Source organism: Desmodus rotundus, chromosome Y, assembly GCF_022682495.2.
Source record: "Desmodus rotundus isolate HL8 chromosome Y, HLdesRot8A.1, whole genome shotgun sequence".
NCBI lineage: Eukaryota > Metazoa > Chordata > Mammalia > Chiroptera > Phyllostomidae > Desmodus > Desmodus rotundus.
In genome coordinates this window covers 1,813,336-1,840,010 of record NC_092332.1, presented here as the reverse complement: position 1 = coordinate 1,840,010, position 26,675 = coordinate 1,813,336, and the positions used below count along the sequence as shown (strand labels likewise).

Genomic DNA, 26,675 nt, shown 5'->3' with positions numbered 1-26,675 from the left:
GCGCGCGGGGGCGCCGGGCGGGGCGTCGGCGCCTTAGCGGCTGCGCCCTGGCCTCTCCGTCCTTTCGGTCCCGGCGGCCGCAGCAGCGCTGAGCCAGCGGCGCCTAACCTCCGGCTCTACGCTCCTCCACTCCACTCTGCGCCCTCTGCGCCGCCAGCTGCGCCACCATGACGGAACAGGCCATCTCCTTCGCTAAGGACTTCCTGGCCGGAGGCATCGCCGCCGCCATCTCCAAGACGGCTGTGGCCCCTATCGAGCGGGTCAAGCTGCTGCTGCAGGTGGGGCGATGCGCGCATGCGCGAACTCGGGGAGCCGGGGATCGGGACCGGGGCAGGGGGCAGCAGGCCTAGCCGGTCGCGTCCACCGGGGCCGGCCGGCGGGAGGGCGCCGGAAGTGCGAGGCCGCACTGCTTTGTCCATGCCGCAGACTTCCGGGGGCTCCTCACGTGAGCGGTGCGCTTGCGCAGAGCGGGGGCCGTGGCGCGCACGCGTTTTTTGGGCCGGGCGGGTGACATGTGCGCTTGGCGGCTGCGTGGACCGTACCCTGTGGGTGGCTGGGCGGCGGGGCCCAGCCAGTGCTCCCTGTTTGACTTAAATTCTTCCCTCCCTTTTATAGTCATCTGTGCAGCTTTAAGTGTCAGTCAGGTGCAGTGTGTTGTGAAACTGTTGCAAGTGTAACGCGTTAGTTGCTACCTTGTTCCGAGGTTGCTGGCGACATTGTTGTGGCGACAGCCCAGTTGTGAACTGGTAGTTTGCTAAGAACACCGTCCTCTGGGTTGTTTCTCCCGTGAGCCCTCTGCATCCACCCTGCAGGTGCAACATGCCAGCAAGCAGATCGCGGCCGACAAGCAGTACAAGGGCATCGTCGACTGCATCGTGCGCATCCCCAAGGAGCAGGGCATGCTGTCCTTCTGGCGGGGCAACCTGGCCAACGTCATCCGCTATTTCCCCACCCAAGCACTCAACTTCGCCTTCAAGGATAAGTACAAGCAGATCTTCCTGGGAGGCGTGGACAAGCACACGCAGTTTTGGAGGTATTTCGCCGGCAACCTGGCTTCGGGCGGTGCCGCCGGAGCCACGTCTCTCTGCTTCGTCTACCCCCTGGATTTCGCCAGAACCCGCCTGGCAGCCGACGTGGGGAAAACGGGCACCGAGCGCGAGTTCAAAGGCCTCGGCGACTGCCTGGTGAAGATCACCAAGTCAGACGGCATCCGGGGCCTGTATCAGGGCTTCAACGTCTCAGTCCAGGGCATTATCATCTACCGGGCCGCCTACTTCGGCATCTACGACACAGCCAAAGGTGGGTGTGTCCTGGGTTGGGTGGCTATGACAAGGGCACTTGGCAGCGGGTTGTGGTTTGAGTCCCAGGGGCTGGAGTCTGAGACCCAGGGGGGGGCAAGAGCCATCTTCCCGCTGTGTTCTCACGCGGCCGTCCCTCTGTCTGTGTCTGTGTCCCCATTTCCTCTGATAAAGACCCCCGTCAGACTAGGTCAGGGCCACCCTAGTGAGCTCATTTCACCTTCATCCTCCCCTTTAGCAACATGTTTGCAAATACTGTTGTGTTCTGGGGTCCTGGGGCCTGGAGGTCCGCAGGGAATTTTGGGAGGACACAATTCAGTCCCTAAAGTAAGCTGCCCGGAATGTCAGGGCGCAGGCCTGCTGGCAGCTGTGTAAGGGAACAGCCTCACACAGACGGGTGGCTCGTTTCCTCCCTGGGCTGGAGAGGCCCCTCCCAGGCAATCAGCTGTGCTCTGGGACTGTCCCCGGTGCCTTGCAGGTGGCGTCCTCCACCCCGGGCCCCAGAGCTGAGCTTGTCCTGACCTCTCCAGCATCACCTGGTCCTGGGAGCCGCACTGGGGTTGGGGGGGAGGGGGTGGTTGATGACCGCAGCTCCGGTCTCGGGCGGCCGTGGGGGCAGCTGGGGCCTGACAGGGGTGTGACCCCACAGGCATGCTCCCCGACCCCAAGAACACCCACATCGTGGTGAGTTGGATGATCGCCCAGAGTGTGACAGCCGTGGCGGGGGTGGTCTCCTACCCCTTCGACACCGTGCGGAGGCGGATGATGATGCAGTCGGGGCGCAAAGGAGGTACCGTGTCCTAGTCCTGGGGGGTGAGGCCGCCCGCAGGCCCCACGGGCGGCCTTGGGGCCCTAGAAAGCCTGGAGCCATAAGATATGTGGCCCTTCCCAAAGAGGTTTGGGTGGCACTGTGTGGTGGGGAGGCCTGGTCACGGACGTGTCCCTTCTCCAGGCGGTGCCTCAGCCGTGCCACCTGTGAGCTGTCCCTGCCCTGTCCTCAACCTGCTGGCTGAGGTGGCCACATGCCCTGTGAGGGGAGGAGACTGGATCTGCAGGCTTCTGCTTGATCATACCCCCCAAAACAGGGCTGGCGGGGCGCTTGGGGGCCCAGGCCTTTCTTCGGCCTGTGCTCAGACCCCCCTCCTGTGGCCCTGAGGGTGGCATCTGGGGTTCGCAGTCTGACACTCGGTCCGCTTTGTGCCTCTTTCCCGACGACCCTGCTGCCCCCCGCCACCCGCCCGCCTGCAGCCGACATCATGTACAAGGGTACCGTGGACTGCTGGCGGAAGATCTTCAAGGACGAGGGCGGCAAGGCCTTCTTCAAGGGCGCCTGGTCCAACGTGCTGAGGGGCATGGGCGGCGCCTTCGTGCTGGTCCTGTATGACGAGCTGAAGAAGGTCATCTAGCGCGTCCCGCACCGGCACTCGGGGCTCGGGGCCCGGGGACCAGGAGCCACACAGAACCTTTCCCTGTCACGGACCGTTGACCTTCAGAACTTCCACTGTCCCCGCCCAGCTGGGGCACCCGCGGTGCCCGGGCAGGGCTCGGGGACGGCTCCCTGGGACCATGAGCACCGGCACCCTGATTCCATGCATTGACGGGGAGGGGGAGGGGACCCCAGCGTCCGGGGCGTGCGGGCGGGGCCGCTGCACCACGCAGGCTGGGAGCCGGGGCCCACGTGCTCCCGGGAACCCGGCTGGGCTTAGTTTTATTTAAAGGAAATCATGTCGCCCATTTGTACCTAAGCACTCTCGTTTTTGCACAGCCGAGCATTTGCGATGACGTTCTATGTTGGGCATTGCAGCAAACAATTAAAACCAGACACAGAACCAGCTCAGGTGCTTTCCTTCCGGTGCAGGGGCACCAGGGGTCGGGCAGGGGCTGCGTGCGCCCTGTAAGTAGGCCCCTGGCCGCCCTTGGGGGGTGAGGAGCAAGTGAAGGTGGGAGACGCCTGTGGCCACCGGGTGCCCCTGCTCTGGAAATCCCTCCAGAAACGGGCCCTGCTTGCCTCAGGTTCGCTCCCGTGAGCCCCACGTCCCTCCGCCTCCTTCCCTGCAGTGCTTTCCCACCTAGGGACCCTGCGTGGTGCCCCCTCTGCGTGCCACACCTACACCTGCCCTGGGCTGGCCCCAGGCCCTGCTGCAGAGCGAGTGCAGGCATGCCAGCACCAGACTGTCGGCATCCTTGTCCAGCGAGGCAGCCTGCCGGCCCAAGACCTTGGCAGGTGCCAGCCCCAAGGTCAGGTGGCTCCTGCAGGCCAAAGGGACGAGACTGTTCGGCCCTGCCACCTCAGCAGAGGAACCGGCTTCCGACCCACTCAGGCCTTTGCTTGGCGCTGGACACGTTGGGGATCCGTCCCCTCCCATCCATCCTGCCTGCCTCTGCGGCAGCGGCTGGGTTCTGGGTGGGAGCTCTCTTCGGCCCCCCTCCTTCATTCCCACCCCGGAGAGACCAGGCAAGTCCGGGCCTGTGTAATGACCCGTTCCCGAGTCAAGATCAGATCTGCCCTTGGTGCCCGAGGGTGCCCTGTGAAGGCCATGTTCTGCCACTCCAGGGGGTCATTTTCTGGAAGCCAACACTGCAGGCATCTGCCCCCCGCCCCGTGCACTTGGAAGCTGAGGCATGTGAGTAAACAAGGTTAAAGACCGGCAGGCTCTTCCCGTGCCAGGCACATGTGCTGGGAGGCCCACTGGAGACCCCGGTTCCTGTGGGCAGGTGTGTGGGCGCCCACGCGCTTCATCCTTTTTCCATGGTTTGCAGGTGGGTGTCCAGTGTTCCCGGGGAGGGCTGTGTGAGCAGTGGGGGTCGCCTGGGGTCCCCTGCTGTCCAGATGCCGCGCCGGGGCTCCCACACCAGGAGTGTGAGCTCCTTCGTTACCTACACCAAGGTGATGGCGCCGGAAAGCAGATAACAGAGTAGATGGTGCCAAATCCCCTCGGCGCCCCTTGACTCAGGAAGGAGCAAGGGCTGTCCTGGCAGCCTTAGGGTGAGGGGCCGGACCAGTGAGTGGGTTGGAAAAGCACTTTATTTAGGTGTCTCCTCCCCGCCCGTGAGAAACGTCCGCTGTCCACAGGCTGCCAGGCCCTGTGGGGACCTGCCCCGGTGAAGAGCCAGTCCCGCTTCACGGGCCCTTCACAACCTGCACCTCGGCCACTGGACAGTCCTCCGGGGCGGGCGCGCTCGCCTGCCAGGCCATCTGCGGGGTGAGGGACATCCGCGTGGGTCACAAGGCCCCCCGCTGGGTATCGAATGCACCCTGGGCAGCAGCAGGAGCCAACCCACCCAGGGCCTGCCCCAACCTGCCCTCCTGGAGGAGTCCCTGTGGAGACGGCCCCTCCTGGGCTGCCACCTGCCAGGCCTGCAGACAAGCATCTCGCTCCCAGGCAGGGCTGTGGCCACCTGGTCCCCAGACCCACCCGCCTGCAGAAGCCCGGACGTACCATCTTCTCGTGCACAAAGTTGTCCCTGATGGGGTCTTTCATGTGAGGGATGGGAGGGAAGAGCCTCTGCAGCACCGCGTACCTACAAGAAAGTCCCCTGAGCCCTGAGCCCCAGCCAGCACCTGGCCCGTGGGGCCTGCTGCATCCCCTGGGGGAGGAGTCGGGGCCCACCTTACCTCCCCCGCCTGGGTGGAGCGACTCGCCTGCAGCTGGGCCTTGCATCTTCCCAAAGGCCAGCCCCCAGGTGCCTCTCACCATGGCAACCTCCTCCTCTAACGCTTCTGCAGGAAGCTGGGGCGGTGGCCGGCCCACTCCTCAAACCCAGCCTCTCCTCAGGCTGTGGGGGCGAAGCTAGGAGGGACCCCGGGGCTGGGTGGGCCATGCAGCACCCCCTCAATTAGGCAGAGCACCCTGCACACGGAAAGGACCCGGCGCCGGGAGCCGTGGGCACTTGGGAGCGCCCGCAGTGATGCTGGCGCTGGCCCGCCCTCAGGGTCGGGGAAGGGACCCAGGAACACGTGTGAAGGGCGTCGCGGGTTGGCGAGTCTGCACAGTGTTTCAAGGAGCAATGTTGGGGGCATCTGGGGACACACAAGTGTGCCTGGCTGCAGCCCGCCTCCCCCTCTGGGCACGTGTGAAGGGTCCAGGGAGGGAAGGGACCTCAAGGACGCGCACTGGGTACCAGCTGCCTACAGCCGGCTGGGACCCGACAGCCGAAACCAGGGTCACGTTTCAGAAAGACTCGTTGGGACGCCTGCAGGTCTCCGGGGACAGGCGGGCGCTCGACCCGGCAGGGCAGGCCAGACGCGCACGCGCGGGGGAGGTTGGGGGAAGCGCTTGGAGCGCGGCATTCCAGGAAGATGCGGGCGACTCACTTTTTGCACAGAAGGATCGCGGCCCCCACCACCAGTGGAGTGGCCAGTGGGATCAGCCAGACGGAGAGGCTCGCTCGGTCCTCCTGGTTGCACACTGGGGAACAGAGTGGTGCTTCGGGATGGCGCTGGCGGCTTCACACAGCTGTGCCCCTTTCCCCGGGGCCCCGGAGGGGTGGGCGGGCACCTGCGCGCCGGGACCCACGCAAATCCCTCCAACCCCACGTGACCCTCCCCTGTAGACTGACGCCCCTACCACCGAGGGTCACTTGGGACTAGGGCTGTGCGCTCTACCCTGGCCACTGAGCAGGGACCCCCTGCAGCGCCAGGGTTTTGAAAGATGTGACACGTGATTCTGCTGCGTCAGTGGCCCAGCCAAACCCAGCGGGGGGGGGGGGGGGGGGGGGGGACACGCGCTGGGGTGGCCTTGGGGACGCGAGGACACGCTGTAGGGGAACCACCACCTTTGCCCCTGCCTCCTGCGTTCTGTCTCCCTGAGTCCTTGAATTTGATACTGTGCCCACCGTGAACTTCTCACGTCCATTTTGATTTTTTTTTTTTTTAAACATACCGCATTAAAAGATTTATCTTGATGGCCGAAACTTTTGGCGACAGTGACCTGCTCGCCCCCAAGCAGGACAGGCAGCAGAGCCTGGGCAGAGGACGGAGAGCCCAGCAGCCAAGGGACAGGGGGCCTGAGGGTCGGGGACACTGAGTCCAGCAAGGGAACGCAGCTCAGGAAGGGCAGAGGCCGCAGCAGGGCTGGGCAGAAGCAGGAGGGAAGCAGCACCCAGGTGTGACAGCATCTGCCACCAGGGGTGAGGCCAGCTCCTTGTCCAGGAAGCCTGGATGTGGCCCCAGAAGGAGGGTGGAGAGGAGGGAAAGGGGCCCTGTGTCTGCACCCACCCCTCCTGGCGGAGCGCCCCCAGCTGCACACGGCTCTCCCCCTGCTCTTTGGGTCTCTCCAGAACGATTCCCTGTAAGGAGTAGGTTTGGGCTGGGGTGCTGCAGACCAAGCTTGCGAGGGGCCCCAGAGCCAGAAGACCTCCAGGGATCTCCGGGGCCATGAGCCTCACAGGTTCCAAGTAACCCATACGCACCCTGATTGGGACTGAACATGCCACCTAGGTCTCTGCCTTGAGCAGGACTTGAACCCCCCACCTTTTGGTGTGCAGAACAACACTCCAACCCACCGAGCCACCGGGCCAGGGCAGAGCGGGGAGGGTAGTTCTGGAAGGTGAGATGACTGTGAGAACCAGTCAATGTGGAGTAAAGCAGATTGCCCTCCCTGCTGGGGGTGGGTCTGGTCTCATCAGCTGCCGGTCTGAAGAGAAACATTGCCTGCCATGCCACCCGCAAAACGGGACAGTCCTAGAGCCCAGGAAGCGGGTGTGGTTCCAGAGCAGGCCAGGGACATGTGGCAGCCCTCTCCCTGGGGGCGTCTGTCTCGTCAGGCAGTGCTGCTGTCCCCAGACTGACGACTTTGGGCAGCAAACAAGGGCCCCGTCGCCGGGGACAGCTGTGTTACTCCACGGCTCCGGTGCCTCTTTCGGGGACAGTCTCCACCCTCTGCCTTCCTATGGGGTGATCACCCATTGTCCTTGGAACCCTGCTGTCCACAGAGCAGGTGAGGTGACCCCCACTTGCTTTGGTAGCAGACATCCCAGGAGGTTTCACGGGCTCCCTTGAGGAGGGACAGTGCCTGAAACCTTCACTGCTCGCCCAGGAGGGAGAGAGAGAGGGCGCCCCACTCACCAAAGCGCTGGGGGCTGCTCCACCGGCCGCCCGTGGCTCGGATGGTCACCGTGAAGGTTCCAGGGTTGGGCAGCAACCAGGCGTCTTTGGAGAGGTCCTGTTGGGGAACGGAAAATAAGGAAGACAGGACCATTGTTGGAGGGAGCACAGCCCTGGGACACCTGGCTCTCGGGCATCTGGCCTCCGGGATGGCGACGATGAAGTTTGGGTGTTTGAACACACCCGGTTTGTGGTATTTGCTACAGCTGCCCCAGGACCCTCCATCAGGCCCCCAGAAGGAATCCGACCAGCCCCGATCGGGGCTGCAGGGACACGGCTGTGCTCAGGGGGGGGGCCCTGGAGCCCTCTTCCCGCCTCAGCCCAGGCTCTTGGCGTCCAGACCAAAATGTTCTTTATAGTCCATGGGAGGTAAGTAAATACGGCCCGGCTACCGCCAGCCAGGCCAAGAATGGGGGGGCAGCCATGCGGGGTTTGTGTGGAGAGTGCTTCAGAGGGCGGGATACTGCCACCCCACCCCCACCGAGAACGATACATCCCCTAAAACAGGTGAGTGGGGCCTTGTTCAGACACAGGGCCTTTGCAGACGGGATGAGGGGAGCATCCGAGAGGAGGTCATCCTGGGTCGGGGGGCCCTGCGTCCAATGACAGTGTCCTGAGAAGGGACAGAAGAGGAGACGCAGACCCAGAGGAGAAGCCACATGGAGACGGAGGCAGAGACGGGAGAGAGACAGAGAGTATTAGAGAAAAATGAGGGACAGAGAGACACAGAGTTCACGGCCAAGGTTCATGGATTCTTCTCAAACACGTGGGTCCCCTGGGTGGCACTGTGGGATTTGCTGCCTAGAGCTCACAGTTTGGTGACCCCTCACCCCCCACTGAGGAATTCAGGGGCGACTGTGGCCCTATGGGGCAGGACCAGGCCCCTCTGTCTCAGACACCCGGGTCCTCTTTCCTCCGCGGAGACACTGCCCTAAGGGTGCGCGGCCCACAGGGGAGAGAGTCCTTCACGCTGAAAACTACACTATAGGATGCCCCAGGCAGGAGGGCTGGGGGACTGGGGATGCGGGGACACTCACGTTCTGAATGATGGTAACCTCTGAGCCCTGTAAGACACAAGCAAACGACCGTGAGTGTGCAGCCCGCCCCCTGCAGAGGGTCTGGCTCATTTAGGTTTCCAGAAACACTGAGCACAAAGCAGTCACTAACGGATAATCAATGATACCATACGTAAACCAATGCACAGACGTCCTGAATAGATGCTTGGGTATACAGTGACCAGTAATGGAGGATGAACAAATACTGTAACTGAATCAACACAAAAAAATAACGAAGAGAGACCTGGCTGGTGTGGCTCAGTGCATGAGTGCCAGCCTGCAAAGCAGAGGGTCACCGGTTCCATTCCCAGTCAGGGCACATGCCTGGGTTGTGGGCCAGGTCCCCAGTGGGGGGCGCATGAGAGGCAACCACACACGGATGCTTCTCTCCCTCTTCCTCCCTTGCCCTCTGTCTAAAAATAGATAAAATCTTAAAAAATAATAATAAATACAAACAGACAATTCAGTATGGCACAGTCAGTGGAGGATAAATGAAAATATAACGTAAATAAGTAAAAATAAATGCAAATGGATAATTGAGTACAAAATGATCACTGATGGAGTATGAATGATATTGTATGTAAATCAATACATAGATGTCCTAAATAGATACTTGGGTGTACAGGGGCCAGCCGCGGACAGGCTGGTTGCTTGTCCAGACTCCGGAGGCTTCCTTATCTTTCCCAAACATCATTCCTTTGACAGGTACACATGCAAGAAAGAACCATTCTGTTCTCTAACTTGCTTTTGCCAATCGTCTCTGTGTCTTGTGAATAGCCAACGTGACTTTAGTTTTGCAGAAGCTAAATCCTTTTGGGGCTCCTGTAGTGTGTGTGTGTGTGTGTGTGTGTGTATAAGAGAGAGAGAGAGAGATCAGCCCTGCAGCCCCAGGGCACACACCAAGACAACAAACAGGCACTTGCCGGGGTGAGCATTTACCTTCTCTATCTTCAGTTCATACTCAAACGTTTTCCTGAAGTGGCTTAACATTTTCCATTGCAGGAGAGCAACAGACTTATTGCAGTTTGCAGTCAGGTTGGGTGCGATTAATTCCTCTGGGGCAGGAAACAAAGAAGCACCGATGTGTAACACAAATCCAAATATTCTCCCGGGAGATACTTTGAAACAGGCATCGTACGGATTTGGGGGTGGGAGGGGTGGAGAGAAGAGTTCCGTGCAGGGCTACCGAGGGGGGACATCTGAACAGACAGGGACGCAGGACTGAAGGGTGTTGGGACGTTGAACTTCCATCTGCTCAGCCCGCCCCCCGCCCTGCTCTGGGTCAGCCTCTCCCCACCCCTTGGCCTCCTCATTGGGACCCTCTGTGGGCTCCTGCCTGAGTCAGCACTTCCCCAACAGCTGATCCTATTGATCTCAAATAAATCGCCTCTCACGTGGAAAGGCCCTTTCGTTGTAAGGTGAGCGGAAACATCCCGCATCCTTCCTCACCAATGTCTGAGAAAGACTTGAATATTTCAGAGCAGGGAACTCTGGCCTCTCTGCTGGCGCCCTGCACCACGAAGCGGTAGAGACGGTTTTCGTCTTCGTCGGCGGGAAACTGGGAGACGTCAGCAAACTGACACTGGACGTGTGTCCCCGGCCCCTTTTCGGTGTAGTGTGGGCACAACCAGGTGTCGGTGGAACTGAAGCACATTGGGAGTGGTTACGAAGGACCCAGGTCCCCCCACGGCCCCCTGCCCCGTACCCAGGACACCCCAGCCATTCCTCAGGCCACACCTACATGATGTCCTCTATGTAGAAGTCATACTGGACGTCCCGCGGGGCCTCCGCGCCCACCGCCCAGCTGCACGTCAGGGTCTGCAAGTCATGAAGCCGACACTGGAGGTGCTGGGCGGCCGCCCTAAGGTTTCCTTCTGGGCTCGCAAAGAAGATAAGCAAAAAAAAAAAAGAAGAAGAAGAAGAAAAAAAAAGAAAAGAAGGAAAGAAGGAAAGAAGGAAAGAAAGGAAAGAAAGGAAGGAAGGAAGGAAGGAAGGAAGGAAGGAAGGAAGGAAGGAAGGAAGGAAGGAAGAAAGGAAGAAAGGAAGAAAGGAAGAAAGGAAGAAAGAAAGAAAGAAAGGCCAAGTCCATTTTAGAGTAATGTTATGATTTCGAGATCCCGGGACATCCCCCAGAGCTGTAAGGAAGGATACAGAGACATTCTGTGTGGGTTCTCCGCAGCGACAGAGCAAAATGCTAAGGCCGTCTCTCAACCAAGGATCCCCCACGTGGCCCTTCTAGAATGTCACCTTATTCCCTCCAGCCCCCAACCTTGCCCGCCAGCAGCCTGTTCTCTGTTGCCACGGTTTTGTCCTTTTGGGAACGTCAGGGTTTTTTTTTTTTTTTTTTTTCAGCCTCAATCCCTGGAGATGCTTCCAAGGTCAAGGGACTGATTTTGACATTCCGCAGAGCAAGCCGTCATTGAAGGCAAAAGAGAACCAAAAGAGAAGATTCTGTGCTCACCTTGCCTGGGATACTCAATCCACGTGGAAAACCGTTCCCCGCTGGGCAGAGTGGCATGGACCGTGTAGTTCCAGGCTTTGCATTTGGGAAATACGTACACAGGACAATAACGATTGTTTTTTGCCTAAGACAGAGAAATAGGGATGTATTGTTGAGAAGACACACTGAGTCTCATGCTGATGATATTGAGATTTTTAAAAAGATTTTATTTATCTTTAGACAGAGGGGAAGGGAGGGAGAAAGAAGGAGAGAAACATCCATGTGTGGTTGCCTGTAGGGCGCCCCCTACTGGGGACCTGGCCCACAACCCAGGCCTGTGCCCAGACTAGGAATCGAACCGGTGACTCTTTGGTTTGCAGACTCGTGCTCAATCCACTGAGCCACACCAGCCAGAGGGATATTTAGATTTTTCATGAAAACTGTAGTTATTCCCAATTTATCTACAGGCTCACTCCCATCCCGGCTGCATGCCAGCAAGGCCAGCTGTACATGAGGACAAGAAGAAACTCCGTGAATTCCTCAGGGCTCGCTGGGCCTTCGGTAGGAGCGAAAGGGAATGAGTAGTCAGAACACAGAATTTTTTTTTTTTTAACAGGAGAGGAAATACTTTGCCTGATCCATGCCATCACACATTTCTACAAATCTGTAGAATGCACGACACCAAGAGTGAGCTCAGACAGAAACTGTGCATTCTGGGTAATCAGGGCGGGTTCATCCATCGTAAGAAATGTCTGTTCTGGTGGGAGGTGTTGGTTGTTAGCGGGGGAGGCCCGGCCGAGGAAGTAGGGGACACCCAGGAACCCTCTGCATCTTCCCCTCAACTTTGCTGTGAGGGGAAGCTACAACTAAGTTTGCTTGTGTGGAAAGCTAGGAAACGGGCTGTAAAATAATTCCACTTACAAATAAATATAGACAGAGCATACCTTCCTGAGGATACAGTAATACATAAGACATGGCAATGGGGGAGACCGAAACTGATAAAATAAAAACTGAAACGTACGTGAATCAAAGATCAGAGGAAAGCGTAACAGATCAGAATCACGCGGTGTTCCAGCTTGGCACCGACCGACATGTACAAAAAATTCACAGGAAAACGTCAAACTTTCTAACATCATGCGGGTTAGGAGTCCCAGATAAAGACATTCACTCTCGTTTCACCCAGTAACACAGCTGCTACAAATGTATCCAGAAGACCGGCGGGTGGCAGAGTGTGGGAGAGCAGGTGTCTCCCCTCCTGCCTCACCGGTGCCGAGGGCGCCTCTGGGGCCACCTGTCAGCCCCAGCGCTGTGGCGTTCACGCCCTGAGCTCGTGCAAAACGGGGACGCCGAGATCTCATTCTCAAGCAGGGAGCCGGGGTTTGGGAAAAGTGGAGGCACCCGCGGCAGGTCTGTCCCCTGCATGCCGAGTTGTCTTGCCTGTGGGCCCCGGCGTGCAGCTGCTGAGCCTTTTCTGTCCGTGAGGGACACGGGACGTGTCATTTCTGGCGAATCGGATCGGCCCCAGAGGAAAGCCCCCACTCTGCTGGTATCAGGCATTCTCCCCCTAGTCGCTCAGCCAGAAGCCCCCACACCTCAAACCGCTCTCTCACGCCCGTGTAACTAGATCTTTAGTCCCTGACTCGTAAAACGTGAGCAGACCACCAGAGGCTCACAGAATTCTGGTAAAATCCCGTAACCGCGGGATAGAAACTAAAACATAAAGGAGAACAAAATCTAAAAGAAGGGGCTGGAGAGGAGCCAGGGAGAAGAAAACTTAAAAGTAAATGAGCAGGGATATGCTTAGGGCTCAAATAAGATACACTCCAGTTCTAAGACAAGAATAGGACCCTATTAAAAAAAATGTGAAAGAAGCAGAAATAAAAGTAGCTTGTGGAACTCCGAGAGCTGAAGTGAAATCAGACCATATATAACAGGATTGGGACATGTGTTCGGGTAAAGCTGTAGGACAGGAGAACTAACAGGCCCTGGCAATGGAGGAGAACTTGATGTTGGTAATCGGCCAATCCCCCAGGGCAATTAGGGATGGAAGAATCGTATGGAATACTCAGTTTCCAGATAAAAGAAGAGGGAAGAGAATGAAGGGACCAGTTCTGAAAGACCAACACCAGAAAGACAGCATTCGTATCAGAGAGAGAGAGAGACAGAGGGAGATGGAAGGAGGAAAATCCCTCACAAAAAAGTTAAACACATCCCAGAACGGAAGGAGGTAAGTCTCTGGATCGAAAAGACCCACTGAATGGGCAGCACCACAGACAAAACCACTGATGCCGAGAATTCCGGCACCCAAGGCTTGGAGCGGAGGGGCAGACGCTTGGGGGCGCTGCTAGGGAGAAAGAAACGTTTTCATATTCCAAGGACAGAACATCGCCATGACGTCCATCGCACGTCTGAACACCAGTGTTGCTGCGTGGAAAACTGCGGGGCAGAAATTACCCGCTCACAGTTCCACAGCCAGGCAAGCTGTGTGCATCCACGGTCGCCGCGGATCCTAGATATTTTCCGGCGCTCCAGGTGGCACAATATGTGCTTCCCATGCACGATCTCTCATGGAGCTCCTATAGGATGCGTAGGTTTTCAAAAACAAGCAGACCCACCCGCCAAGCAGGTGGGTGTGTAAAGCGGGAAGGCGGGAGGAAGAGGATTCCGACTGGAGGAGATGGTGCGTAGGCCAGAAGGAGTGGAAACACGCCGGTGGGGGCCGCAGGGCCACCCTAGAAGGGTAGTTTTACGCCCGCCGTGCGGGACAGCAGTCCAAACTCAAGCATTTCTACGAGTTTCTAGGAGAGACTTTGAAGGACACTGTGCTGCTATTTTGAGAGGGTAGTCCGCCATTTGGCCAAAGAGTTTGAAGTTAAAGATTTGGAGGTCTTAACCCCAATCTGGCTGTGTTTGGGAGATACATCTTTCCAGAGGGGATGCAGGTGAAATGGGGTCCCTAGGGGGGGGCCCTGATCCCACAGGACTGGGGTCCTTATTAAGAAGAGGAGATGGGGACACAGACACACTCAGAGGGACGCCCTTGTGAGGACACAGGGGGATGACAGCCGTCGCATGCCCAGGAGAGAGGCCTCAGGGGGAGCCAGCCCTGCCCGCCCCTGCGTCTCAGCCTCCAGCCTGCAGAACGGGGAGACATGAGCCTGCACCGTTAGCCCATCACTCTGTGGTCCTCAATCAGGGCAGCGAGAACAGACTAACACCAGGGCGATGGGGACGGCATTAAATTTACAGTGATTCCAGGACCCCAAGTTTATTGTCAAGGAAGCGGATGGCTCCCTTTCCTCGTGAGACACGCCACGTGGTGAACAGATGGAATTCTCTTGTGCTCGCCCGAGAGGTCAGTGCCAGTCCTCAGGCGTCCAAAGCCGGACACAGGGGAAGCTGAGCCAGGACGGGCCTGGCGTGGGGTGGGCGGCGAGGGGGTGGGGGACGGGGATGCCTCAGCACTCCGTTGCCGTGGGGCTGGCTTGTGCCCCTGCAGTGTCTCAGCCTGCGTTCACAGCCACCCCGTCCCCTTCGACACCTTCCACAGGACGAGCCCCGTGCCCCATGCCCGGGAATCCTCTCCCCACATCCTACCGCTGTGCCCGGCGCCGAGCTCGCATCTCTGTGGAGTCAGAGGTGGGCTCAGCCTTCACGGAAACAGCCGAACATGGGCAGCGTGGCCAGTGCAGGGAAGCTGGCTTACCGTTTTGCGAGAACCTCCATTCACATAGCACTTGATGCTGGAAACATTTCCGCGGAGGTCCCAGGTCAACCTCTTACTGCGTGGGTCCAGCCGTAAGTTCGTGATGGGCGGGTTGAGGCCTGAAATGCAGACAAGTGCAGTGAGGACAAGCGGGCGCGCTGGAGCCGGCACCTTGGGGGGTGGGGGACCTCTGTTCTCGCTCTGAAGTAGCCCACGCCCCGGGAAGTGGCGTTCAGCGTAGGTGAGGGGTTGCCGGAGCTGGCAGGGGTCACAGGCAATAGTGTCTTACTCCACTCATGAGCTGACCTCCGCCACCCCCCTTCATGGGGGGAACATTCAGAACGGCACATCATGTCTGCCATGCCGGTGTACAAAGAAAGAACTGTGCCCCCACCCCCGTAAAAAACTCAGAACTATCTTTTGGAGAGTGGGCCCCTTATAGGACAGGCTTCCCCTGGCGGGTGTGAGTTCTAGGAACCCATCTGTATCAGTGCGCCAGCTGGCGTTGTTGTGAGAGGCTGCATTCAGCTTCAGGGAATTTTTTTTTTTTGAAGACTCTTTCAAGGCATTTCCCCATTTTGTGATGGGGCATTGATACCTGCCCACACCGTGCTGAGTTTTCAGCAGTTTTTAACCAAAACTGGCATGACCCCCGTGCCCCAGCTGCCCTATTCACCCAATCTCGCCCTGAGTAACTTTTTTTCATTTTCCCCAGGGGGCGGGGGAAGTCCTCCAAGGGAAACGTTTTGCCCATGTGGAAGAAGTGAAAGTAAAAATGGTAGACGCACTAAAACGCATCAGAATCGACATGTTCAGACACTGTTTTCAGCAGTAAAACAAATGTCTCGACAGGTGTATTGCATCTAATGGAGAGTCCTGCGAAGGGACTGAAGTTTAAACATGCAAAAATAAATACGCAATGTTTCATAAATAAATTCTGTTTTGGGGGGACCCCTCTCATAGGTGAAATGGGCCTTTCGTAACCAGGTATCTCCGAGGATAGATTCACGCTGAGAACCGACCACAAATTCTGGTGTAGATATTTAGCTCACTCTCTCTCACAGAGAATATGCTTTCGGAATGCTTTGCACATTGCAACAGAATATATATCTTTTGCTCTACTTCCTGAAACACGAGGCACGATAATTAGTGATATTCATGTTGTTATATAGCTCACCAGCTGAGCAATGCTTCATGTCATTGGAAAACCTCTCAGAGAACTGTAAAGACAGCTTAAATTAAAGTCCTAGAAGCACATTTTATGCAAACTGCAACCGTATATAACCTGAACTAAGTGTTGGTACATTAGAAAAAGATTTAACTCATTTGCAGTATATTTACTCAGTGTGACAGAATCAAATTCAAGATCAATTTTAAAAAATCTGGAAAACACCTAATATTGGCAAATAAAACAGCACACTTCTAAATCACCACATGGGTCATCAAAAAAAGAAATCTCAAGAAAATTGAGGATGTGTTTTGAACTGAATAGAAGTAAAATAAAAAAATGTGGTAGGCAGCTACCACAGGACTTAGAAGGAAATCTATAATTTTAAATTTGCATGTGAGAGAAGAAAGGTTTAAATTCAATGACCTAACTTTCCTGTTAAGAAGTGCAAGAAAGAAGAGCTTGAGAACCAAATGGTCGCCGGTTCGATTCCCAGTCACAGCATATGCCTGGGTTGCGGGCCAGGTCCCCAGTAGGGGGCGCAGGAGAGGCAGCCACAAATTGATGTTTCTCTCCCTCTCTTTCTCCCTCCCTTCCTGTCTCTCTAAATATAAGTAAACACAATCTTTAAAAACGAAAGAAACATAAAAGAAATTTAGCACATTCATGCCAATATAGTCAACAATATGTAACATAAACAAACTCCTCGAAAGACAGAAATTAACACTGATGTAGGAAACAGAAACCCTGAGTAGCTGGATACCTATTCATTCCGTATCGCAGCTGCTACAAATGTATCAAGTAGAAGAGAATAGAATTTCTAATAAAACTCTTCCCATACAGAAGCCTTGTGGATGGATTCTTTCCTTTTACCAGGGAAGAAATTATACCAACCTCCTCCAACTGCTTGAAAGAGGAAGGGGCCAGGAACAATGTCCCGACGGATTTGACGAAACCAGTGTGATGCTGATGCCGAATCCAAGGTGTTAAAGATAAAGTAGACGCCAATATTCCTTATAAACACAGACACAACATTTCTTCCCTAAATGACATGAAAGAAAACCCAGCCACATATGAAACCGATAAGACCTCCCGCCCCGTGAGACTTAGTAACTCCAGGTCCGTCAGGGTGTCTTCACCGCCAATATCAATAACAAAACACAGATTATCTTCTCAATAGAAGCAGGAAAAAAAAATAAAGACAACCATGTGGGATTTATAAAAATTGTTCACACCCGTTTGGGCTTAAAAACTCAGCAAACTGGAAATAAAAGGCAGTGTTCTTACCCTGATTTCAAAAAAAATAAGTATGGAAACCCTACAGCTAATTCAGACTCTATAGTGAATGACTAACCACGTCTCCCGAACACATGAGGGAGGCCGGGCATCTGGTGTGACTCTTCTACTGCATCGTGTCCCGTGCCCACGGCCTCTGAGGTGCAGCCGCACAAGGTGGGCACTTTAGGGTCTTTAGCAGGGAATTGTTACAATTTTGGAGCATGTTGCCTACATCTTTTTGGCTTCAGTCAATTTGTCCTAGAAAGAGACTCACTTCCTCCTTGTGGTCAGTGATGGTGGAATGCCCACAGCCCTGCAGAGACCACAAACACGGCCACCACTACTGACCCAGCAGGGACCCGGAGAGGGGCCCTCAGAAGGCCAGGAGGAGGGGAAGGGGGTCTGAGAACTAGAGAGGCCCCCTCCCCACCCGAGAGGCCCCTGCTTCTGCTCGTCTCTCTGGTCCCTGGCTGCCGCCCCGGGACCACGTGCTTGCCAAAGAAACAGGGCAGAAGCAATGTGGGGCACTTGCGACTCTGACCCAAAATGTCCTGGGTGGAACCTGCAAAGTCCTCCACCCACATGAGGGGCCCCAGGGGAGGATTCTGGGTCATTGAATGGTTCCTGCAACCTGGGAACTTACAGGGAAACAGGGCCTTTGCAGGAGGGTTGGGGGAAGGATCTGAGAGGAGGTCGTCCTGGGTCAGGGTGGCCCTATGTCCAAAGACAGTGTCCTGAGAAGAGATAGAAGAGGAGACGCAGACCCAGAGGAGAAGCCACGTGGAGATGGAGGCAGAGACGGGAGGGACGCGGCCACCAGCCCAGGGACGCCTGGAGTCCCCAGAGCTGGAAGAGGCGGGAAGGCCCCTCCCTGGAGCCTGTGGAAGGAGCACGGCCCTGGCACACCTGGACCTCAGACGTCTGGGCTCCAGAACAGGGGGCGGGGGGAGGAGAGTGGGTGAATGTCTGTTGTTTAAGCCCCAAGTTTGTGGCCCTTGGTTGGAGCAGCTGTTAGGGCCTGAATGAATTTCCTCCCAATTCATGCACAGAAGCCCCGACTCCCAGCGTGCGGTGTTGGGAGGGGAGGGCTTTCCTGGGGGGGCTGGGAATTAGACGAGGCCAGGACGGTGGGTCCCCAGGATGGGATTCGTGTCCCTCTGGTAAGGAAAGACCTCGCCCCACCGCCTTCCACGTCAGGACACAGCGAAAAGGCAGACACGGGGGTCTCACGAGGGACCAGCCACCGACTCTCTGGTGGTGGACTTCCAGCCTGTAGAACTCTCAGAAATCACCAAGTCTGTGGAAAGCTGATATCAGCCTGAGCGGACAAAGGAGGCGCCCCGAGCAGATGCCCCAGCCTCCCCACCAGCACCCCACAGCTGCCCCCACGCCTCTTTGGGGAAGGATGGCCCTGGATAAGGGTTATGAAATCTGGTGGCCGGGACCACAGCCCCTGCCGTCCTGGGTGATGCAACAGCCTGAGCTGCTGGGCGCGGGCCTTGGAGGTTTAAAAATACCTCCTTCATTCCAACACGCTGAGGCTCTAAAATCGTGCCCCTACGTGTTAAGAAAAATAACACAAATGGAGCCCCTTTAAAACAGAGCCACCGGCCCCCCCCGAGGAGCTGCCTCGCGCACTGGATGCCTCCAACCTGTGGGTGTTGAAACAGGACTGAGTCACCTCCGCATGGGGCCGAAAGCCACCCTGTGTCCCAAAGAGCTGTCTGCAAAGGTAACGGGAAAGCAGACGGGGTAACGACTGGACGGATGAGCACAGGACTGAGAATGAAACACGCTGTTGAGAATCAGCATCACGACGTCATGTCATCTGCACCCACAGCCACGCCTCTCTGCTGCGGGTGTCCTTGTCCCCTCCCCCTTCTCCTAAGTGCCACCCCTGCGTCTCCTCCTGGGGACCCTGTGTGGGCTCCTGCCTGAGTCAGCGCTTCCCCAGTAGCTGTTCGTATGGATTGCAAAGAAATGCGGTTGCCCCTCCCTTTGGAAGGCCCTTTATTTCTGGGTGAACAGAGGGAAAATGGACACATTAAGATGCCCAGGGCAGCGTACGGGCTGTGAATCAGAAGCACCTGTGTGTCCTCTGTCCCTGTGGCCTCCGTCCTTGGCCATGGGGAGAACACCGCCACAGGAAGGCTCTGGCAGCCTGAGATGCAGTCTCCCAGAACACGGTCATTTCACGGAGGGACGCTGATCCCAGGTGTCACCGCTTAGGGCCAAAGCACTGGTGTTTTTTAGTAAATAACCCCCCAAATCCTCACAGTGGTGGGGATCTAGCTGTTGGCAGGGTCACTGGCCTCGGGTGGCTTGGGGAGGAATGTTTGCAGGCTTCGCGCCCAGCCTCTCCGGGGTGCCCCAAGTTCTCAGCATTTGTTGGCTTGTGGGTGGACCGCCCCAAGCTCAGCTCCCATTGTGATGGGGTTCACAGGGCGTGTATGGGCCTAAACTTCCTCCTTTTTATAAGGACCCCATGCTGTAGCCGAAGGCCCCCGCTGGTCCTCACCTCAGTTGGCCACACCTGCAGAGAGGCCACCCTCAATATGTCACAAGTGCGTGTGGGGAGGCTAGGACGTGAGCATTCCACCTGTTGCTGTGGTCTTCCCAGGAGTAGGACACTATCCGCAGACAGGAAGGGATCAGCTGTGGACTCTGAGCCACGGCCAAGCCCCGCCCCTTGACGGTGCTGAGCTCCGGGTCCTGGGCTGTGGTTTGTGCTAGCTTTGCAGCGTGGTCCCACTGGGGGTCCCAAAGCGCTGTGTTGCCTCTTTGGGCAGCATGGGACTCTACAGGGATGTCAGCACCAACCGTCTCACTAAGAGCAGAACGCCGCGGCCAGCCCGCGCCCTGGGGGGGGGGGGGGTGCGCCTACCTGGGTCCAGCGGCAGCACACTGCAGACGGGTATCAGTAAGACGACGAGCCGCAGCAAGGCCATGGTGCAGGCGGCCCCCTGGGGGGCGCTCGAGCTGCTGCGAGAGAACCGAGACACCGTGTGGGCGGACAGCGTGTGGGCGTGGCTTTGGGGACGGGAGTGGGCGGTGGGAGCTCCCTGGGAACTGAGCGCTTCGGAAGCAGGCAGCTGGGTGCAGGAGGAAGGCTCTGGGGCGTGTGCTTGCACGTGGGCACGTGCATAGGTGGGCGTGTGCATGGCTGTGTGCACGTGTGTCCACGCATGTATCCGTGCGTGTGCACACCCGTGTTTGCGTGCGTGTGTGCACATGTGCGCGCGCACGTGCCAGCGTGTGCCCACATGCCTCCGGGTGAGCGCGCGCACACACAGTGGTGCACGCACGTGTGCACGCGCGTCAACGTATGTGCCCTCGTCTCCACGTGTGCATGCACGTGCAACACACAGGCTGTGCGTGCCAGTGTCTTCACGTGCACACACATTGTGCATGCATGTGTGTGCATGCCTCGTACACATGTGCAGGCATGTGTGTGTGCGTGCGTGCCAGTCTGTGCTCACATGTCTGCTCGTGTGCTCTTTGTGCGTGCATACATGCGTGGTGGTGCACACGCATGGGTACATGTGGGTAGCTCAGTGTGTCCTCTAGGAGCGCCCGCCCTGGGCTCTCAGCGGCCCCTCGGCTCCCGCCCCGCCCAGACCCCAGAGAGCACCCGCCAGGAAAAGCTCCAGGAAGCGCCGCGAGGACGGAGCAGTGGAAGGAAGTCTCATTAAAACCGAGCAGCCAGGGCCGAGAGGACTTCCGAAGGGACGCAGTTACGGTAAGTGAGCCCTGCGCTGGCCAGCAGTCCCCGCCGGGACTTCTTTCTAGAACCCTCCCCGGTGGGCCGCAGGGCTTCCCCCATGTGTGTGTGTCCCCTAAGGACACTGGCATTGCATGTACGATCCCCCTGACCCAGGATGACCTGCTCTCACACGCTCCTGAGGCACCCCCACCCCCACCCTCACGCTGACACATCTTTCGCAAACAGCACTCTGGCTTTGGCGGCCGGCCGAAGGGACAGTTCCAGGACAGGAGACTGGCTTGTTAGTGGAGACGTCTGGGGACACAGGTCTCGCCGTCCGTTTGCAGTACAGGGCCTAGGAGGAGGCGAGCGAGGGCCGCGTCCCCACGCTGCACTGTGTGACATTTAAGGCCGTGTTTATTCGAAGGCCAAAGCAGCCCGTCTCGGGACGAAAGGAAGGTCAGCGTTTGAAACATCAGCACGGCCTGGGACATGCCTCTCGTTCACAGAGAACGCCCGGTGGCTGCGGTCCGCCACCTGGGTGTCGGGTGGGACGCGGTACCCGGCGTCCGCGTGGACGCCCTGTGCAGAGAACCCTGCTTTGTAAGCACCCTCACCCGCCCGCATCTTCCCTCGCCCACCGCAGCGGACTTGCTTCCAAGAACCATACGGCTGTAATGTCGTCCCCGTTGTCCCCAATTACAAACCTGGAGTGCACCAAGCCTGCCAGCTGCACATGAGGCTGCGGTCAGCAGAGAAGAGGCGAGATTAGGGGGTCGGGGCTCAGCACCCCTCCACCCGCCTGCCTGGAGATTGGGAACCTAAGCCCGGCTCTATGCCAGCAGCATGGGGAAGGCTGTGGGTATGGGTGGACAGGTCTCTGTCTGCTCATTCACTGCTCAGTCCCTGACCCGCAGGCCCCAGGCTGACAGGTGGTCATCGTGACCCACGGCTCTAAGGATCCACATGCCCTGGACGTTCGAAGCTGCAAAGGGCCACCGGGGTGGGTGTGTGTGAGCCAGGGCCTGTGTAGGGTCTGCGACCCACTGGAGCCCATGAGCCCCCAGGGTGGCGTGCCCCAGTGCGAGGCAAGCATCCTATCGAGGCCGTCCACACCCTTGCCTGTAGGGCCTCGGGCCAGCAGGACCCGTGGAGTGGGAATGTGGGGCGCAGATGCCACCTCCCCGTGGTCTGACCCGGTCCACATGCTGCGTGGTGCTCCCAGGACACGAGTGGACGCTCCGTGCCCGCTCGCTGTCACCCCAGCCTACATCGGCACCTTACCTGGGACGCAGAGCAAAGTCCCGTGTGAGAGAGACCCCCTCCTGGCGGGTGTCCTGCGGGCCGGGAGTCCCCCTTCAGGCCCCTCCCTCTGGCATTGTGTTGTTCTCGGTGCTGCAGGAGCTGAGGAGAAACCACAGTGTGTGTTTCCCCGATTCAGCTTTTTATAGCCGCCCGGGCGGGGCCACCGCCCCCCTCACCCCCACCCCAACCAGGCTTGTGGCCAGGGGGGCGGGTAGGGGCGTCTAGTTCAGGAAGCTTGTGCGTGCCTCTCTCTGAATCTGGGGTTCGGCAGAATGACAAGAGCTGTGTGTTTTCCCTGAAATGCAGCCCTTTTTCAAAACTGCCATTTTCGTGTTCTTGTTTCTTATCGACGGTTCCTCTTTGCTGTCAGCCGAAGGCCGACTCCCACGACAGACGGACTTGAGCAACTTCCTGCAGGTGCCGACGGAGCCAGGGAAAGGGGCTCGCGTGCCCTCAGGTGGGGGGCGGGGTGGGCAGGGCGATGACCCTGTGTCCCCGGTCCGTCTCTGCCCAAGGAGTTTCTTGGTTTGCATCCAAGATGCACTGAGCTGCCCCAGCTTCCCTTCTGGCTGTAGGCCATTCCCTCCGCTCAGCAAAGCCCCTGTGGACGTGCGTCCCTCCCTGCCCTTCCTCCGGCCCTCAGTCCACCTCTCAGTCGCCCTCCCCCTCCCATCCCCCCTCCCCTCCCACGAAGCCCTCTCCCAAGATGCTGGCTGCTTGGTTGAATTGTCTGCCCCCCCCACCCCCCCCACCCCCCCGTCTCCATTTACATCTGCCTGGGACTTCAGAACGTGAATAGGTCTGCAAACAGGGCTGCTTCCGCTGTCCTGAAATTCGGGGGCGCACCCCCTGGAACATGGGGGTCTCCACGGGCAGCGGCCTGGGAAGAGAGAGACCAGCTGAGAAGGGAGCGTAGCCCTGGGGAGACGAGGGATGCAGAGATGTGTCCACAAGCCAAGGACGCAAAGGTGGCCGGCCACTCGCAAGGGTTAGAAGAGGCGGAAAGCCCTCCCTTGGAGCGTCCGGATGTGAGAGTGGCCCTGGGACGCCTGGACCTCAGACGCTGGGTCTGCAGGATGGGGGAGGGTGAGTCCCTGTGGGTTGGAGCCCCCAGGTTGTGTGGCTGTGGCTGCCCCACACCCCATGGATCTCGGGTCTTGGTGGCTGAGCAGCCCCAGGTTAGGACAAGAACCGTTCTCCCCTGAAGGGTGGGACCAGGACTCCGTCCCTCACCCCACCTGGGGGGGGGTCATGCCCATCTTGGTGAGAATTCAGGCAATTCTGAAACTCGGGGTGTAGGAGTGCCGGGACCCCTCACAGTGCTCAGGGACCCATGGTGCACGGTGGGTGGTTGAGGTGCGTGGTGGGAGGTCAGTGGGGGTGGGACAGAGGGGTTCATAGGGCTGCTGAGACCCGAGGGCCATCTGCTGACCCCGAGCTGGACCCCTGGCCACGCAGCCACAGTGGGCACCAGGGGTGGGAGACTCCATTCTGCCTCCTTGTTCTTCCTTCCTTATTTTTATTTTCAGTCTTTTTCTTTTTTCTGTTTCTGTGCCTTTGCTTTCTCGCTTGCTTTGTTTTTCTTCCTTTCTGTGTTTTTCTGTTCCTCTCTTTTTCTTACTCTTTGTTTCTTTCTGTCTTTCCTCTTTCTTTTCCCTCCGACAGGCCGAAACGCACGGAACACGGAGCAGACATCCGTGTTTGGGCCGCGGGTGGCTGGCCGGCTGGAGGACGAGCACCTGTGCCCTGAGGCCAGAGGAGGCTCTCGTCCACACCTGCTTCCCGCCCGCTGCCCTGCACCCTGCATCGTCCCTTGGACATACAGAGGGGACCACACGCCGGAGAACGGAAGAGGGGAAGGGACGCCCAGGGGTGGGCGGTTGGGGATCCCATGTTGGGAGTGGAACGTGCCACCCTCGAGGGGCAGGCTGGTGCACACGGGGGGCAGAGGAACAGAAAATGGGAACTGGGAAGGAGAGTGGGCCCGCATGGGGCCAGCTAGCTGCACCAGGGGAAGCCACGACGGGGCCCAGCAAGGTGCACCCTCGACTGTAGCCACAGCAGACGAAGCATACGCACCATCTCGGGGGGCTCAGCCAGAAGGGCAGGGCCCGGGAAGCCTTCCTGGGAAGGGGCTCAAGCTCCTGGTGGCTCGGGCCCTTTGGACCGGGAGTGACAACCCCAGGCCCCGCAGCCGTGGGGTCGGGAGGGCTGTCGGGCGCTGCCACGCAGGCAGGTGGCTCCGAGGAGCCCCGGTCACGGCGAGGAACCTACAACGCGATGCCCCAGAACAGGCCCCGTGCCGCCCCCCAGCTGGATGCTCGAACCCAGAACCGAGTCCAGAGCCCACGCCTGGGTGGCCACCTGTCACCGCTCCGTTCTTCCGAGGCACGTTTGGGCTGCGTGTCCTGTGCACAGTGGTCCGGGAAGTGTGGAGATAAGCGGGGACCAGCACGTGTTTTAGAGCAGGTCTGGGAGGTACACTGTTGTCATCGAAACACAGCGTGTGAGCGTGCCATGTGCCTGGGATGTCCACGGGCTGTCCGAGCAGAGACTCAGCCCTGCCGGCCCCTAGCGTCCCCCGGGTGTCCAGGGCCAGGTAGCAGCTGGCCTGCCCCAGGGATCGGAAGGGGGCCACCTCCATGGCCTCCCCGCTCCGGTGGGGTTTCCCAACCCTGCAGCTTCCCTGGAGAACGTCCCCTAACCCCCAAACACGCCCTGCAGCACTCTGCCCTCCCCCGACCTCAGGAGGAGGATGGTCCTGGATCAAACGCTGCCAGGCACTGGATCCGGGGCACGTTCGTCAATGTGACTGACAGCTGCCCTGTGACCTGCTCATCAATGTGAGTGACAAGCACCCTCTGTTCTCTGCAGGGACCCAGCGGACTGGACCGCCCCGAGCAGCCCCAGGCTGGGGACCCTGTGTTTGCTCTTCACCAGCAACCGTTGGGGGTGTGGCTGCTTCCTGCTGGTTGTAGTGACCGTGCCGGACAGCGGTGCCCCCCAAATTCATCTCCCTGAAAGCCTGGCAACAGGGTCTTATGCAAACAGGGTCTTTGCAGATGGGGCGAGGGAAGGATCTGAGAGGAGGTCGTCCTGGGTCAGGGCGGCCCTGCGTCCAATGACAGTGTCCTGAGAAGAGGCAGAAGAGGAGACGCAGACCCAGAGGAGAAGCCACGTGGAGACAGAGGCAGAGACGGGAGGGATGTGGCCACCAGCCCCAGGGACACCTGGAGCCCCTGGAGCTGGAAGAGGCAGGAAGGCCCCTCCCTGCAGCCTGTGGAGGGAGCGCAGCCCTGGGACACCTGGACCTCAGACACCTCGTCTCCAGGACATGGGAGGGTGAATTTAAGTCATTTGAAGTCTCTGGATTGTGGTCATTTATTTTAGCTGCCCCTGGGCCCTCATATAATAATCACGTTTTCCCGTTTTCTTCTCCCCACGCTCCCCACTCAGCTGTGCCCCTCGTCTGGTGTCCAGGAACCCAGCTCGGGGCCCCAACCCGAGCCACACAGGTGCCCGTCCACCTCATGACCTGCCAGCCACCCGCACAACCTTGGCCCAACTTCCCAGGTTCTGATGTTGAGTTAAACACATGTACATCAATCAGAGACCCCACTGGGGGCCCGCTCGTGTGCAAAGCTGCCAGTTCTGTTTCCAGGAGACACTTACCTTCGTCACTCACATGCTTCCACCACGGACCGTGCGGCACCTGGACCGTCCTCTTGGGGCGGGCGCCCCACCCGGGGGTCACCAACGGCACGGTTGTGTCGGGAGATTGCAACACGGGCCATGTTCGGTCCCAACCCCAGCCGGCGCCCACGATAAGGGCATCCCCTTCCAAGAACACACACCTTGTTTTACTCTCTGAAAATGTTTTGAAAGATTTAGCCGCCGCTTTATCTCGGCTCTGCCGCACCCAAGAGGGTGCCTGTCTGAAAGCAAAAATCTTCCTTATCGGGGGCTGTGGTCCCTTGTGAAAGATCAGTTGCTTCATCAGGAAATGGATGAGGATGGTCGCCTGGTATTTGTTCAGAGAGCTGGGGCTGCCTGACATCTGCCACCTTGGGGGGTTGTTAAACACCCTTTTCCTCAATTACTTTGCTCATCCTTACAGCTGTAGGAGGAACAGGTAGATAGATAGATAGGGGAGAGAGACAGACAGACAGACAGACATGGATGGACATCGGACCCTCCTGTGCGTAGAAGCCATTCTGGGGACGATATTGAGAGTGTCCACCAGGGGCGCCTGACACCTGCATCGACTCTGCTGCGTGTCCTGACAGCTGCAGACATGCCCCCACCCACCCGCCTGTGAGAACAGTGCCGAGCTGTGCAGTCCCTGTCCCCGAACAGGACGACTGCCACCGGCCGAGTGCTGGGAAGACCCTCTGTTCTTGGGGTCCAGTCCAGCTCCGCAGCTGGGGGCTCGGAGGGGCTGGCGGGGCCGAGCTGGGAGCTGGGAGTCTGGAGGTCCGTGGGCATTCTGCCGAGGTGGCCGCTGTGGGGACAGCCAGTGTAGACAGCTGGATGGACGGCTGGAGCTTAGGGCCGGTGCACTCAGGGTGGGGGTCAGCGTGGGGGCTTCGGGGACGCTGCCAGTCTAGGTGCATGCA

At 58.4% G+C, this 26,675-nt stretch overlaps 2 protein-coding genes across 3 annotated transcripts; one reads left to right on the top strand and one right to left on the bottom strand.

Annotated features, from left to right (window-relative positions):
* Positions 1–49: 49 nt before the first annotated feature.
* Positions 50–3,130, top strand: LOC112313387 (ADP/ATP translocase 3). The gene is made up of 4 exons (XM_024569941.4): positions 50–278; positions 813–1,299; positions 1,948–2,088; positions 2,547–3,130. The coding sequence occupies exons 1-4, from the start codon at positions 168–170 to the stop codon at positions 2,702–2,704; spliced, it is 897 nt and encodes a 298-aa protein (XP_024425709.1). The 5' UTR covers positions 50–167; the 3' UTR covers positions 2,705–3,130.
* Positions 2,789–22,495, bottom strand: LOC139440577 (interleukin-3 receptor subunit alpha-like). 2 transcript variants are annotated; one of them, XM_071220372.1, is made up of 12 exons: positions 22,039–22,494; positions 19,936–20,033; positions 14,606–14,724; positions 10,921–11,044; positions 10,201–10,333; positions 9,909–10,102; positions 9,399–9,514; positions 8,442–8,468; positions 7,366–7,462; positions 5,614–5,707; positions 4,739–4,820; positions 2,789–4,494 (listed from the first exon to the last, which is right to left on the bottom strand). In XM_071220372.1, the coding sequence occupies exons 2-12, from the start codon at positions 19,997–19,999 to the stop codon at positions 4,420–4,422; spliced, it is 1,125 nt and encodes a 374-aa protein (XP_071076473.1). In that variant the 5' UTR covers positions 20,000–20,033; positions 22,039–22,494; the 3' UTR covers positions 2,789–4,419. The 2 variants fall into 2 exon arrangements, with proteins under 2 accessions (XP_071076473.1, XP_071076474.1); XM_071220373.1 differs by lacking the exon at positions 8,442–8,468 and having other exon boundaries at positions 22,039–22,495.
* Positions 22,496–26,675: the final 4,180 nt, after the last annotated feature.

Bases quoted from the DNA above. Each gene is read 5' to 3' on its own strand.
- LOC112313387 (XM_024569941.4), top strand. From the start codon at position 168: ATGACGGAACAGGCCATCTCCTTCGCTAAGGACTTCCTGGCCGGAGGC. The intron at 279-812 runs GTGGGGCGATGC...TCCACCCTGCAG, and splicing joins GGGTCAAGCTGCTGCTGCAG to GTGCAACATGCCAGCAAGCA. The intron at 1,300-1,947 runs GTGGGTGTGTCC...GTGACCCCACAG, and splicing joins CATCTACGACACAGCCAAAG to GCATGCTCCCCGACCCCAAG.
- LOC139440577 (XM_071220372.1), bottom strand. From the start codon at position 19,999: ATGGCCTTGCTGCGGCTCGTCGTCTTACTGATACCCGTCTGCAGTGTG. The intron at 7,463-8,441 runs GTGAGTGTCCCC...GTTCCCCAACAG, and splicing joins AGGTTACCATCATTCAGAAC to GACCTCTCCAAAGACGCCTG. The intron at 4,495-4,738 runs GTACGTCCGGGC...CTCACCCCGCAG, and splicing joins ACTTTGTGCACGAGAAGATG to ATGGCCTGGCAGGCGAGCGC.